General features: G+C 40.4%; 1 protein-coding gene across 1 annotated transcript in view; it reads left to right on the top strand.

Moving 5' to 3' along the window:
• The window catches only part of MACC1 (MET transcriptional regulator MACC1), a 68128-nt gene extending 54665 nt beyond the window's left edge, over nucleotides 1-13463 (top strand). The window contains exon 5 of the mRNA XM_036761775.1: nucleotides 13251-13463. Within this exon, the coding sequence (XP_036617670.1) occupies nucleotides 13251-13463 (213 nt within the window). The remainder of the gene's footprint in view (nucleotides 1-13250) is intronic.
• The last annotated feature ends 1637 nt before the right edge of the window (nucleotides 13464-15100 follow it).

Below are 15100 nucleotides of genomic sequence, written 5' to 3'. Positions count from 1 at the left end.
TGTTAAGTGCCTGATATGTGTGAGGCACTGTGCTAAATTCTGGGGATATAAAGAAAGACAAAAATATTTCTTCCCTCAAAAAGCACACAATCTAATGGGGCATACTGTTTGCCATACCACCTTGGCTGCATGAGTTGAGAACACAAACATACAAGATCATTAACACAAAACAAGACAAAAACCATGAACAAAAACCAAAAATGCCCCGATTGTGATAGCTGCCTAACAGTAGAATGGAATGTTTTAGTGTTGGTAAATTCTCCAGGAAAGGCTAGATGATCATTGATATATAGGTTTGGAATTTGGAAGGGCTTCAAAGTTTTCCTTCCTCCCTCAGTCATATTGGCACTAGAAGTCCCAAGATACAGTTCTTATGAGTTATAAGTATCATCTTCCCATGTAGAGATATAAACAGTTTAACCTTATTGAATAATTTGTGGGTGTTTTTTTCTTCCCTGTTTACCTTTTCATGCTTCACTTGAGGGTTGTAATTTTCTATTCAACTCTGATTTTTTCATCAGGAATGTTTGCAAGTCCCCAATTTTATTGAATATTCGTATTTCACACTAAAGATTATGCTCAGTTTTGGTGGGCAGTTGATCCTTCCTTGTAATCCAAGCTCCTTTGCCTTCCAGAATATCATGTTGCAAGTTTTCTGATCCTTTAATGTCGAAGCTGCCAATTACTGTCTAATTTTAACTATGACTCCTAGATATTTGAATTGTTTTTTTTTTTTTTTCTGGCAGTTTGCAGTATTTTCTCCTTGACCTGAACATTTTAAAATTTGGCTGTAATATTCAGGAGGTGATTGGTGGATTCTTTCAATTATTATTTTACCCCCTGGTTCTAGGATATCACGGTAGTTTTCCTTGAGAATTTCTTGAAAGATGCTGTCCAGGGTTTTTTTTTTTTATCATGGCTTTCAGGTAGTCCAATAATTGTTAAATCATCTTTCCTGGATTTTTTTTCCAGGTCACTTATTTTTCCCGGGAGTATTTTTTCTCTATTTTTTCATCTTTTTTGATTTTCTTAGACTGATTCTTGATGTCTCATGGAATTATTAACTTCCACTTGCCCAATTCTAGTTTTTTAAGGAATGTTTTCCTACAGTTAGCTTTTATACCTCCTTTTCCATTGGGACGTTCTACTTTTTAAGGAATTGTTCTATTCAGCCACTTTTTTGTGCTTCCTTTACCAAGCTATTGAATCTTTTTTTTTCATGATTTTCTTTTTTCATTCACTTCTATAAAATTTTCAGTTCTAAATTTTCTCCCCTTTTCTCTGTTGCCCCCACACCAATACAACATGCAATCTTATATAGGCTATATGACTTTTGAAATCACAGTAGTCTTCCTCTGGATCCTCTATTGATAACAGAATTTACATTCTATCATATTATAACAATAGATGCAGAAAATGCCTTTGACAAAATACAGCTATGACTGAGTTCAATCATTTTTTTCAGTCTTGTGTGACTCTTCATGACCCCATATGGGGTTTTCTTGGCAGATACTGGAGTGGTTTGCTATTTCCTTCTCCAGATCACTTTACACATGAGGAAACTGAAGCAAACAATGTTGAGTGACATGCTCAGGGTCATACACTTACTATGTATCTTAAGCCAGATTTGAACTCACGTCCAGTGCTCTAATTAATACAAAGAAAATTGGAACCAGTTTAGGAAAAACAACAACAACAACAACAACAAAATACACATAGACCAACATCTTACACCAAAACCAAGATAAGTTCAAAATGGATAAATGATTAGACATAGAGGGTGATATCATAAATAAGTTAAGTGAGTATAAACAATTTTACGTGTCAGATCTATGGATAAGGAAAGTATTTATGACCAAACAAAGGATGCAGAAGAGCACAGGAAGTATAATCAAGAAATTTGATTATATGAAATTAAAAAGGTTCACAAACAAAGCCAATGCAACCAAAATTAGAAGGAAAACAGGAAACTGTGTGTGGGGGGATTTACAGCAAGTTTTTCTGATAAAGGACTCATTTTTCAAATATATTGAGAACTGAATCAAATTTATAAATATAATAGCCATTCCCCAATTGATAAGTAGTCAAAAAATAGAAACAGGTAGTCTCCAGAAGAAATTACAGCTATCAATAGTCACATGAAAAAAATGCCCTAAATGACTACTGATTAGAACCATCCAAATTAAAACAGTTCTGAGATATGACATCACACCTATCAGATTGGCTAACATGGCATAAAAGGAACAATATTGTACTGATGTTCAACTTTGAAAGCGTTAGCTATTATAATCAAATCAATGTTCCAAGTCAATTCCAAAAGAGCTGTGATGAAAATGTTATCCACCTCCAGAGGGAAAACTGATAAACTCTAAATGCAGATGGAAGCATCCTTCTTTTTTAATCTTTTATTTTTTTCTCCATTTTTGGTTCCATTTTCTTTTTTAATACGGCTAATATGAAAATGAAAATAAATAAAGCCCGAGTCCTAGGAACTCCATTTAAGGCTAACAAAAATCAGAAATACTTTTAAAATGAAGGTAGCAAGAAACTTTCCTGTACACAGAAAACATCACGGTGGTTCTTTATTGGAGGACAAAGACCACAAAACCAATCCCCCACCAATTTTCACACACACACACACACACACACACACACACACACACACACACACGGAGGGGAGGGGGTGGGGGAATAGGAGAGAGAGAGAGAGAGAGAGAGAGAGAGAGAGAGAGAGAGAGAGAGAGAGAGATTAAGAGACCGTGCTTTAGAAAGGCTCTAAAAAAAAGTTTCTTTAAAAATTTTCCCTCTCTGCCCACCATATACACACTTCTCTAGCCAAGGGTACGCAGGTATATGTTTAACTACTAGATCTTTGTGGTGGCGAGTACGGGAGAGGGATTTGTACACATGACATGCTTTCCAGCTTATTCTTCAGTATTATTTTCCCCAACACTTTCTTAAGACTAGACAATAAACAAAACAAGAAGTCAAGCTGTGATTTGTCACATTTGCCAATTTCTGAGGTATAAATGCCAATACTAAACACTGAAAAAATAGGTTCTCATGAAACAGTTTGAGCTGGCCCTGGCATATCCCTATCAGCATCCTAGTGGTTTGCCCAGATGCTCATGTATAGAAGGGACGTTAGAGGCCATAGAAATCAGGTCATTCTTTTTACAAAGGGCTTAGATAGCTCTAGTGGCTCTCTCAAAGTGACTCAGGTAGTTGCTGCAACTTCATTTTAAACCTTACATCTTGCTTTTGATCCTTCCTTTCTTGGTAGGAAGGGAAATGGAGAATGTGAACACTGGAAAGGAGCAAAGAACTTATATTTGTCTTAAGCCTCCCTTCCTATCCTCTAATGCTACCATCAGAGACAGTATGTTTCAGTGGAAAGAGCACTGGCCGTTGAATTGAAAGACCTGGATTCAAGTTTTGACTTGGTGATCATCTAATTATATGAGCTTGGGTCACTGAACTTTGCTGAGCCTGTTTCCATACTTGTCAGAGTTCTGATGGTTAGGAGCTTTCTGTTACCTTGCACCAAGTTATAGTCCCACTCACTAGAACTTCCATCCATCACTCATAGTTCTGCCCTCTCAGGTGACAGTCTAATGGTGCACAAGCTTGGAATCTCATTGCCAGTATGGCCCAGCCTCTACATTTCCATCTTCTCTATGAAAATAGAATAAAATACTTCATCCAAAGCACTGCTAAAACCTAGATAAACTCTATGTGCAGCATGGTTTTCATTCACTAGGGGAACAACGATGCCCCTAAGAAAATGAGGTTCGTCTGCCATAACCTGCTCTTGACGAAGCCCAATTGGCTCCTTGTAACCACGGCTTCCATTTTGGGAGGTCCAACAGCCATCATTCTAATGATCCTTTCAAAGATTTTCCCAGGAATCAAAATCAAGCTCTCTGGTCTCTGGTCGATAGACCCTGCTCTTTTCCCTTCTTTGTAAATCAGGATACTACTTTTTCTTCTCCATTCTTGTGGTGATTTTCCTGTTTTCCATGACTTTTCAAATATCACTGATGGTGTCCTGGTGATCACATCTGCCAATTCCTTCAGGACCCAGTCATGTAGCGAATCAGACCTAGGTGAGCTGATTATCAGGGGTGGCCAGGCACGCTCTTCCGAGCTGCTTACTTAGCTTGGCCATGGACTCTCTGTTGATTATTCTGGTTCTGTCCTTCCCAGTGCAAAGGGCTGAGCTTTTGGATGACCATTTCATACTGCTGACTCACACTGAGTGTGAAGATCCTTGAAACTCCCAGATTTCTTCCATGTGAATGTGTCTAATTACACCTTCCTCATTTTTTAAAATAAGGGTAGAATTTTATAATTTTTCTTAAAACCCTGCACAGCACATGAGAGAATCTAGGCTTAGAGACTGGAAGACATATTTTAAACTCTGCCTCTAACATGTAAGACCTGTGGGAGTGTCTCTGGGCAAGTCGCTTCATCTTTGTTTGGCTCAGGTAACTATCTGTGATGTATTTGTTGAACTATGCCTGGGTCATACTCTGAATTGGTGATGGAAATCTAGTCACCCTTGTTTTCCATCATGAACTGTTTCCTCTGAAGAAATCACAACTTTTTCAAGAATTTGCTTAAATTTCATATATTGGATTTATTCCCATTTCTAAGCTTGTCTCAATATTTGGGGATTCCAGTCTTCATCCCATTCAATGGAGAAAGCATGGAGTAATGGAGATAGTCTGAATTTGGGAGTTGAGTTTGAACCCCAGCTCTGTCCACATACCCTCTGCGTGACTTTGGACAAGTCACTTGCCCTCCTTAGGCTTTGATTTCCTAATCTGTGAAGTAAGGGGGTTGGGCCAGATGGATACTGAGATTCCTTCTAGCTCTAAATCTCTGATCCTAGAATAATGTTAGCTCATCCTCCGAGCTCAGTGCCACAGGGAAATTTGATGAGCACTCCATCTATGTCCTCATCTGAGAAACTGAGAAAAAATGCTGAGATAGCCCAAGGCAAAAGACTATAAATAAAATAGTGGTAATGATGATGCTCCCAGTGTCTCAGGATGAAGTACTTTCTAAGTTATGAAACACCATCAGGGTGAGGTGGTAATGACTGCATCTTCAGTGTCAACACTCCTCATTCCTAAACCAGACATGGCTCAAACCATCCCAATTCAGCGCCTAAACTGTGTGTTAGGAATGTTGTCTAAGCAAAAGGAAGCTTGGTGCTTTCCCAGGATTCGTAGAGTTGTTTTACCACCGATGCATCCCCTGCCTGCATGGGGCACTTATCTACACCTCATATTTGGTACTGAAAGAGCTTGTCTTGTATTGTTTCTGTTGACTTCATTTGTATGCATCTTGTCTTCCAAAGGATATTCCAATTCCCCCTTACTGGCTCTGATTCTGACCACAAGGCTAAGAGGAAGCTGGAATCATCATCTGCCTCCCTTGCTCCATTCTCCCAAATCTCCACACCAAGGCCAATGCCTCTGCACAGATTTTCCCTTAGCCGCAGAGCTTAGACCAAACCTAACTCAAATGCAAATGGGGACCACTTACATAAGGATCCCTGCCAGGTCACATATTTGATTTTGGATACCACATAGTAACATTATCTATGTTTTAGTGTATTTTATTTATTTTATTCAGCATTTCCCAATTATATTTTAATCTGCCTCAGGTAGCACTTAGGGCTACCTGTTTGACACCTGGGACTAAGGAGAAGGCTGGACTGGGAGTCAGGAAGTCCTAAGCCTTTTAGAGGCACTCTGAGGCTGTGTGAGATGGGAACCTCTCGTACTCAATTTCCTCCTTCTGGAAAATGAGGTACTAAGGTCTATTTCACAGGGTTGTTGGGAGGATCAAATGAAATAGAGCATTTATGTGTAATTATTTCATACCAGCTACTTTGCCAAGCAAGATAATATATGTACAGTCTGGGGTGTGCCGATAAACAGTTAGCAACCGGGAATTAGGAATACTGTCTTACATCTAGACAAAAAATAGAACAACAAATCAAGCCTGGATCTGAGTGTGAATTCGCAAACTGAAAATTTAACAATCAGCTCTTCCAACCCATTAGAGCTGTCTCTAGCACCCCTCTGTGAAGTGCTATGTAAATGTTGGCTATGATAACAATACAAAATATTATGGAACCGTTGTTAATTATTACCAATAATTAACATTAATAACATTAATGTTGTCACTTATTATTGATAATTAGATAATAATACTTGTGATCACCATCAGTACCACCTCCGAGACTTTGACTCCTCACTAAGCTGCTTCCACTTCTTCCTTCTGTTTCACGTACAAACATGGAGATCTTCTTGGGCGGTAAGCAGAGCCTCCAAGTAAACACTTGGCCCTGCTGAACCAATTTCCCTCCTCCTTTTCCTAACCAGGCTTGTATGATGAGGCATCGCTCCTCGCCGCCTGTTTCCTCCCAACTCTCCCAATATGCGGCCTGGCTTTCGGCCCACTTCTCAAAGGTCGCCGGGGACCTCCAGACTCTTTAACACAATTGTCGTTGTTAGTGTTGTTCAGCCATTTTACAGTCATGTCTGACTATTCCTGACTCCATTTGGGGTTTTCTTGGCAAGGACACTGGACTGGTTTGCCATTTCCTTCTCCAGCTCATTTTCCAGATGAGGAAACTGAGGTAAGAAGGATTAAGTGACTTGCCCAGGGTCACACAGCTAGTCTGAGGGTTGATTTGAACTCATTAACGTGAGTCCTCCTGATTCAAAGCCCAGCACTTTCTTCATTGTGCCACCTAGAATCCCCTTTTAAGCCAATTATTAATCCCTTTCCCTTTTGCTCAGGCTTTTTCCTCTCTGATTTCTCTGAAGCATTGGGAACTGGCTTTCTTCTCTCGTGAAATGCTTTCTTCATTTGGCTTCTGTGTTGACGTACTAGCCTAGGGTTCCTGCTTCTCTACCTCTCCCTTTTGCCTTCTTGGCTAACGATAGGTTGTAAGCTTAAGGTAAGTGAACAGTGTGATATGGCAGCCAAGAGATACAGTGTTATGTATTCGGGATTGGAAGAGTCATAAAGTCCAGGTCTAGGGAAGTGGTAGCCAGTGTACTCTGCCCTGGTGAGGCCATAACCCAGAATACTGGGTTCAGTTCTGTGCCATCTAAGGCACAGATTTTAGCCAGGTGGCTCTGTGGGTAGAGTACAAGGCCTGGAGTCAGGAAGACCTGAATTTAAATATGGCCTCAGATCCTTGCCAGCTATGCAACACTGAATGAGTCACTTAACCTCTGCTTGCCTCAGTTTCCTTCCAGTGCCTACTTGCCAGAGTTGTTGTGAAGATAAACTGTAAAGCACTCAGCACACAGTCCCAGATACATAGTAAGTGCTATATCAATGTTAGCTATAATTATTATCCTTAATAATAATGATGATGAGTAGGAGGGAGTCTGGAAGTGGGCAGCTAGGCTGGTGAGGGCTAATATCATGACCTTTGGGCATCAGGTGAAAGAAGTGGGAATGTTTAGCTTGAAGCCAAGAAGACTTGGGGTTGGAGACATGCTATTTGTGTCCAAGTATTTGAAGAGATGTTACCTGGAGGAGGGATTGGGCTTATTCTGCTTCTATCTAGTGGGGGGATAAGAAGCCAAGGTTGGAAATGACAGTGAAACAGACTTAGGTTTGTGGTAAAGAAAGACTTCCTGATGATGAGAGCAGAAGACATCAGAGTTTTCTTCCAGCTCAAACATAATGAGATTCTGTTAGGATTCTAACTTCAGTGTACATACATTTGGCGTAGTGGTGGGGAGGGGAGGTGATTTCCAGGCTATGCTGTGGCTGAGGTGCTTGCCATTAATGTGATTATGAATAATGATGGCAAGGTTCTTAGGATCAACCAAGGCACTCAGCTGAGGATGGTTCCTTCTCTGAATGCCCCCAAAGTAAACTAGACATTGGGTCCTCCTTGGGGTTCTGACCCCCTCAGAAATTCTACCTGTTTTTCTCATCCATGATTTTGTGGACTTTCAGAGCTGTCCTGGGCTGTGGGTATCAGTCAGACTGGTATCCACATAGCTCTATCACCCATGGAATTGGCCAGATGCCACAATGTTGTGACATTTCCCAGTGGGGTGCTAGGTTGTGTGAGAATTGGAATGGTTTGAGCCATGTCTGGATTAGAAATGATGAATGTTGACACTGAAGATGCAATCATTACCACCTCACCCCAGTGGTGTTGCACAACTTAGAAAATACTTCATCCTGAGACACTGGGAGCACTTGACTTTGTTAGGAATGGTGAGATTGAGAAATGGTCATCCCATCTTCCCCAATCTAGAGTTGCCATCATCTGTATATTTCATGGAAGGACTAGAGGCTCAGGCTGTTGCAGGAGGGAAGGTGCCTCTGGAACTTTCTAGATTGAGCCAATGCTGTAGCGGCAATGAGAAGGATGCCAAGTCCTTCTGCCCAGGAGAAGTCACCTGTAGTCAACTTCTCTGTCTCTGACTTGAAGCAATCTTGGCTACATACTCTAGCAACTAATTGGACAGCAGCAGAGATCTTTCACGTCAGAGGTGATGGGCTATGATAATGAAGCTGCCACCTTGGCACAGTGCTGTGGGCCTGATCTCTACAGTACTCCACTGATCTCAAAATGTCTTTTAGTAGGATGAGGCCCCCAGGGAAGAAAGGCCAAATCTTTCTCTGGAGTAGATTTCTTGCCTTTATCTTAATATAGCACTCAGAAAAAATATATATAATCTGTTTCTACATGACCACCTTTGAAGTCCGACCAGGCCCAATGAGGGTTTTTATGTCACATTGAACATTAGCAATGTTTAATTCAATAAGCCTTGTTAAGTACCCATTGTATACGAGCCACTGAACTCATCACTAAGGATACGAGAAAGAAAACAAAACAGAAATATGATAATACCTGAATTAAAAAAGAACACGTTCCTGTTGTTGCTGGTGGTAGATAGGTGTCACGGTGGTTAAAGCCCTGGAAATGAGTTCAAATCCTTCCTTAGGCATTTCTCACCTGTGTAGCACTAGGCAAGTCACTTCTCTCGACCTTACTTTGCTCATCTGTAAAATGGGAATGGTAAAAATAGTTCCTTCCTTGCTGGGTTGTGAGAGTGAAGTGAGATGAAATTTGTAAAGCTCTTAAGACCATACTATGCTATATAAATGTTACTTCTCCCCTTCTCTCTCTTCCTCTTCCTTCCCCTCTTCTTCCTCCCCATCTTCCTCCTCCTCCTCTTCCTCCTCATCTCAGAGCAGTAGGTATGATTCTTGAGGATGACCAGGGAGTCCCATCCTTAAGTTTGTCTCACTTATTCCTGAACTCTTCCTGTAAGGGGTTTCCAATTTCATCTTCAGGAAATTAGCAGGACAGGTTAGTCACATCGTCTCCCTAGGAGTAACATAACAAACATTACCGCCCCCCCCCCCACAGTGTTCAGCCCCGGGGGAAACTAAACAAACATAATCTTACAACTAAAGACATTGCTTCTTTATTCCCTTTAATTAAGACCATGAATGGAAGTTAGAGAAAGGCTTGACACATGGGCTTGGTGGGAGGAGAATCCCTCTCATGATGAGACCTTCCTAGAAGTGAGTGGGATGGGGTCCTTTGGTGCTCATGGCTCCTCCTCTCCCCTGGAGAGCTTCAACAGCTGCTGTCTGCCTGCTTGTCTTCAGGGTGGTAGAGAGGACTCTTATTAGCTGGGGTTTGACTACAGAAGGGGTTCTTAACTTTCTTGTGTGTTATGGAAACTTTGGCAGTCTTATGTGCCTATGAATTTCTATAGAGAATAATACTTCGAGTTGCATAAAATTAAAAAAATAGGAGTCTTAAGGAAACTCTATCCAAAATATATTTTTAAAAGTTGAAAGACTCCTTGGTTATGAACTACTGGTCCAGACTTATTCCAAGATCCCTCCCAATGGGGAAATATTACAATTCAAAAACCTTAGTTAAGATCTCTCAGTGTCATACGAGAATGACAATGATAATGATTTATATCTGTATATAGTATGGAAGTGTCGTGCAATGGATAGTGACTGGCATCAGAGTCAGGAAGACCTGAGTTCAAATCCTGCTTCTGCTCTGTATTGGTTGTGTTGTCTTGGGTAAGTTACTAAGTTTCTCAGCATTTCCCAGGCATCCAATAGTGGGAGATGCAGTGAAGGGACAGAGAGGCTTCCTTACCAGAAAGATCCAGTAAGAAAGATATACCCTCAGGGAATCACAGGGCCAGCTCTCCCCAATATATGCCAATCTCTTCTCTCTCTTTGACTCTGTCTCTGTCTCTCTTGCTGTCCTTCTATCTCTCTGTGTATCTCTGTCTCTCTATGTATCTGTCTCTGTGTGTACCTCTGCTTCTGAATCTCTCTCTCTTGTCTCTCTCTGCCTCTGTCTCACTTGCTGTGTCTGTCTCTGTGAGTGTCTTTATCTCTGTCTTCCTCTCTGTCTCTCAATCTCTCTCCTCTCTGCCTCTGTCTATTTCTGTCTCAGTGTGGGTCTCTTTCTCTCTGTTTCTCTCTGCATCTATTTTTTTTCTCTCTCAGATTTACAAAATTGCCTTATCTATATAACCTCATTTGGCCTTCACGATAACTCAGCAGTTAAAATGCTACTATTACGCTCTTTTTTACAGATGAGGAAACTGAGGTTCAAAAGGGTTGAACCCAGGATTTCTCCTTACTTCCTGTCATGAAGTTCCCACTATACCATCCCAACAACCCCACCCTAAAATGGGCAAGGGGCACAATTTTATGTGTTACTGACACATTATTATGGAGATAACCCCTCGTACCAGAAATCACTGTACTATCCAATTGTAGGAACCTTCAAAGCTATGTACAGAACATGTGCAGGAACCAAAAACACTAAACTCACAAACATTGTACCCCTCTATTTTCAAGAATATTAAAATTAAAACAATAGCGTGATTGCAGAGTATTGACTCCCTCCACCTCCACCAACTAAGGGTTTGTTTGATTGGTGTTTTTCTTTCGTTTCAAGGTAGTACATCTCTCTTCCAGACCTGTATGCCCAAAATTACCCCCTTTTTGTTTGTATACTTTCCCTGGAGTAGGGGAACTCCATTGGTGTGGAAATTCCACTTAGTAGTACAGTTTAGCAACCCATCAACAATTTGTCTACCCATCCATCAATCAATATTTATTAAGTGCCTACTACGTGCCCAGGCACTGTGCTGAGCTCTGGGGAATGGTGTCTCTCTTCTAAACTATTCCATCAGTTCTTAAGCAGATGGGGGTCAGGGTTAATCAAATTACTCAGGGCTACTTATAGAAAAAAAAAATCTAGAAACAAGAGAGTGTCCCACCTCTTTAAAGACAATGCCTTCGAGTTGGGGAGAGAAAGATTTTCGATTCCTCCTACAGTCAAATGGGGCAAACCAGTAATTAGAAATGGCAAAACCTATAAATGAGACAATACGGCCCAATGTTGGCCCCTGACAAATACACATGATACTTAGCAATCTTATACTTTCTTTATACCTAGACTTTGGTTTAAACCATTGAATTCAATTCATCTAACTAATGAATGATTATATTCACATCCTCTTCTTTTGAAGAGCATGGTTACAACCTGTTTACAAGATGTCTTAGTTAGTGGGATGACTTTTTATTGCTGTCCACTCTTCTCTTCACCTCCTCCAAAGGGCTGTGAGCCAGGCTTCTGGAATCAAGGCTCTCTGTGGAATAGGGACACTGCCATTGAGTTTGGGTGCATCGGCTGTCAGCTCAAGGACCCAGGTCCTGCCATTCACACCAGCAATGTTCCCTTATTTTCTGCCTTTAAACCATGGACACAGCGGGAGAATCTAAGGGACGAAGGGGTTCAGTACTGTTCATGGTTTCCGTCTCTTTTTCCTTTTCTGTTAATGGATCCTCTGCTCTGTGAGGGACACCTCACATTATATTTTGACTTTTATGGTTTTGGAATGTCTGCATTTTCCAAGCAGCACAAATATCTGCAAATTAGATGAGTGACCCCAAAGAAGCATCAGTAATAAAGTTTGCATTCTAATTATTTGGTTTATGGGATCTTTCTGTCCCTCAGCCCTCATCCCCTGAACATGCATTTGGAAATTTTTCTTTTCATATTTTACAATTTGTCTTATTTGGCCCATCTTTGTCTCTATCCTCGCTATAAGTCTGGTTGCCATGGTTACCATGACATCCTCAGTTGGTGTGTGAGGTTCTTCTTTGACGCCATCAGATCACTATGGAAACAGTGATGTCATTGGCCTGGTCAGATGTTGGGTCAGAGCCCTCTGGAGGGAGAGGGGGCTCAAAGCAGGCTTTTGATCCCCCTCTGGGATAACAGGCATCCATCGTTTGTTACTAGGGAATCAGAGAATTGCTTTCATTTGGCAAATCCAACTGAATGTTTACTTTATTTATTGAATTGCATTTGGATAAGATGATGTGAAATACTAAGTATCTTTACACAGCACACTCAAGAGATTTGGTAGGGAAAGAGCAGGGCTCCTAGAGAGTCTAAGACACTACATCACAAAGGCAGTCTATTTCCAAAGCCATTGATTTAATAACACGAAACAAAAGCCACACTTAACATCCATCAAATCTACCCCTGTGAAGTCCTATTACATGTGAACCATGATCACACAAGGTGCACATAATTACTTTTTTTTCTTTTATTCATGGACCTGTGCATCTATCTGTGTGCAGACTTTTCAGTTCTGCAATCTGCAAAGCAGATTTGCAATGTGTCTGTTGTATTCTAGAGAGGTGCCTGACCGTGTCAGTGGGAGGTTAAGTGACTTGCCCAGCCTCACATAGGTGGTGTTTTTCAGAGGAGGACTTGAATCCAGGTCTACTCAAAGAGAATTGCTTAGTTCCTTGAGAAGTAAGGCCACCACCACACAGAGATCATGTGACAGGAGCAAGATGGAGTCCAGGCTGCTCTGACTAGAGGGATCCTATAACACATGGCCACACTCAAATTACAGAATTTCTACTAGCTCTGTATAAGCACAAAGATTTATCAAATAGAAATGGCTTCCATGAGTATGTTAGGCTTTCTTTAAAGCTGTACCTCTAACATCTCTGATGTATCAGGACAGTATTTGCCTCTGAAGCATCCATTTTTTGAAGATAAAGACAGTCCCAGCTGGCTACAATTTTGACTCCATCTCCCAAGTCTCCTAAGAGGCCTTGCTTTCCTCTACTTGCACTTGCCCCTGGGCTTCCATTCAATAAATTCTCCATTTTTTTCTTTGCAGATGATGTGGAAGCCTGCATATGATTTCCTCTATACTTGGGGAGCACATTATGGAGAAAGTTACCGGGACATGATGCAAGATTTGCAACTGACTTTGGACAGAATGAAAAATCCTGTGACCAAGCACTGGAGAGAATTAACTGGGGCCTTGATCTTGGTGAACTGCTTAGAAGTTTTGAGAGAAACATCCTTCCACATCTCAGAGGAAGAATAGTTTTCTTTTGTTTTTGAAACAGGGGATAGAGGAGTAGATGATGTACAAATATTGGATTTACTTTTTCATGTTTTGGGGAAAAGATCTTGTTCTTTTGACAAGGACATGAGAAATAAAAACCATTTTAATTACTTGCTGTCAAATGCATGGATGGTTGTCATTGATAGAAAAGATTTTTCCTTTCAATCCAAATAAGAATCTCTAGGGACCCAGTTTCCTTTCAAAAGAAAACAAAACCCTTTTTAATCTTCCTGCTAACAGTAAGGACCCAGGCTGTGTGGCTGATGGAATGATTAACCTCCATGTTGCATCAAAGGAGGGATATCCTAAATATTCATATCTCTGAACTATAAGCATATTTGTTATTGCATTTTATTTATATGGGAAAATGGCTTTCCAATAAAATGTTGCTTTTCAGCAGTACTTAAAATAACTAAGCAAGGCTTTGTGTGTCTGCTAGCTAACAATTATCAAGTATCTCTATAAAGACAGAGATAGATATACACACCTGAAGTAACTCATATATATGAATCATATATAATTAAATTTATACACATAGATATGTAGTTTATTCATAAGAGGATAACACAATGAATTTTATATGTATATACGTGTATACACCTATGTATGTGTGTAAGGGCAGCTAGCTAGGTGTAGTAGATAGAGTACTGGGCCTGGAGTCAGGAAGACTCAACTTTGTGAGTTCAAATCCAGTCTCAGACACTAGCTGTGTGACCCTGGGCAAGTCACTGAATGATGTTGGCCTCAGTTTCCTCATCTGTCAAATAAGCTAGAGAAGGAAAGGGCGAACTACTTCAGTATCTTTGCCAACAAAATCTCAAGTGGTGTCATGAAGAATTGGACACACCTGAAAAATGACTAGACAATGACAAGATATGGAGATAAAGCGATCCACATGTGTGAGTCGTATGTAATGCATTGTCTACATACATGTCTATAAAAAGTATACACACATGTACATATATTGCATATATATACAACATGTACACATGTGCGTGTACATATGTTACATATATACACAGTATACATATGCATACACACATATATGTATATATGCACATACACACACATATCATCACCCCTCTGGGCCTCAGTTTCTTTAAAGAGTTTACATTCAATGCTCCCAGCTTCCCTTATATATCCAGATCTCCGGTCCACTCATCTTCTTCATCTCCTTCATCCCTCATGGCAGCTTGGTACACAGTAGTTTGTTATGATTTTCACCCTGGAAATTGAGGATTCAAAGGTCAAGTAACTTGCCCAGTTACATTTGTGTATCTAATAAGCATAAGAAGTGAAATTAAAATCTAAATTCTTCTTATTCCAAGGCTAGCATAATTTAACTTAACTATGCATAACTTTCCTTTGCATTCCCTAGTAACACTCATGCTGTTAACCAAGGAAATGAATGTATTCTGGCTTCAGTCATTCTTGATGAATTCCTTTGTGCTCTTTGTGGTCACTGTTTCCTTTTCTAGATATTACTCACCATCATCTTTTTAATAATTGATTACATTTTTCCCACCAAGAATTGATGTCAAGCTCCCTGTCTCAGTGTTAGCATATTCTGTTCTATTCCCTTTTATGAAAATTGGGATCTTTGACCTCCTCTGATC

The sequence above is a fragment of the Trichosurus vulpecula genome, chromosome 5, assembly GCF_011100635.1.
Source record: "Trichosurus vulpecula isolate mTriVul1 chromosome 5, mTriVul1.pri, whole genome shotgun sequence".
Classification (NCBI taxonomy): Eukaryota; Metazoa; Chordata; class Mammalia; order Diprotodontia; family Phalangeridae; genus Trichosurus; species Trichosurus vulpecula.
Note: the sequence above shows the minus strand (reverse complement) of the source record. Positions and strands in the feature narration are given on the sequence as shown.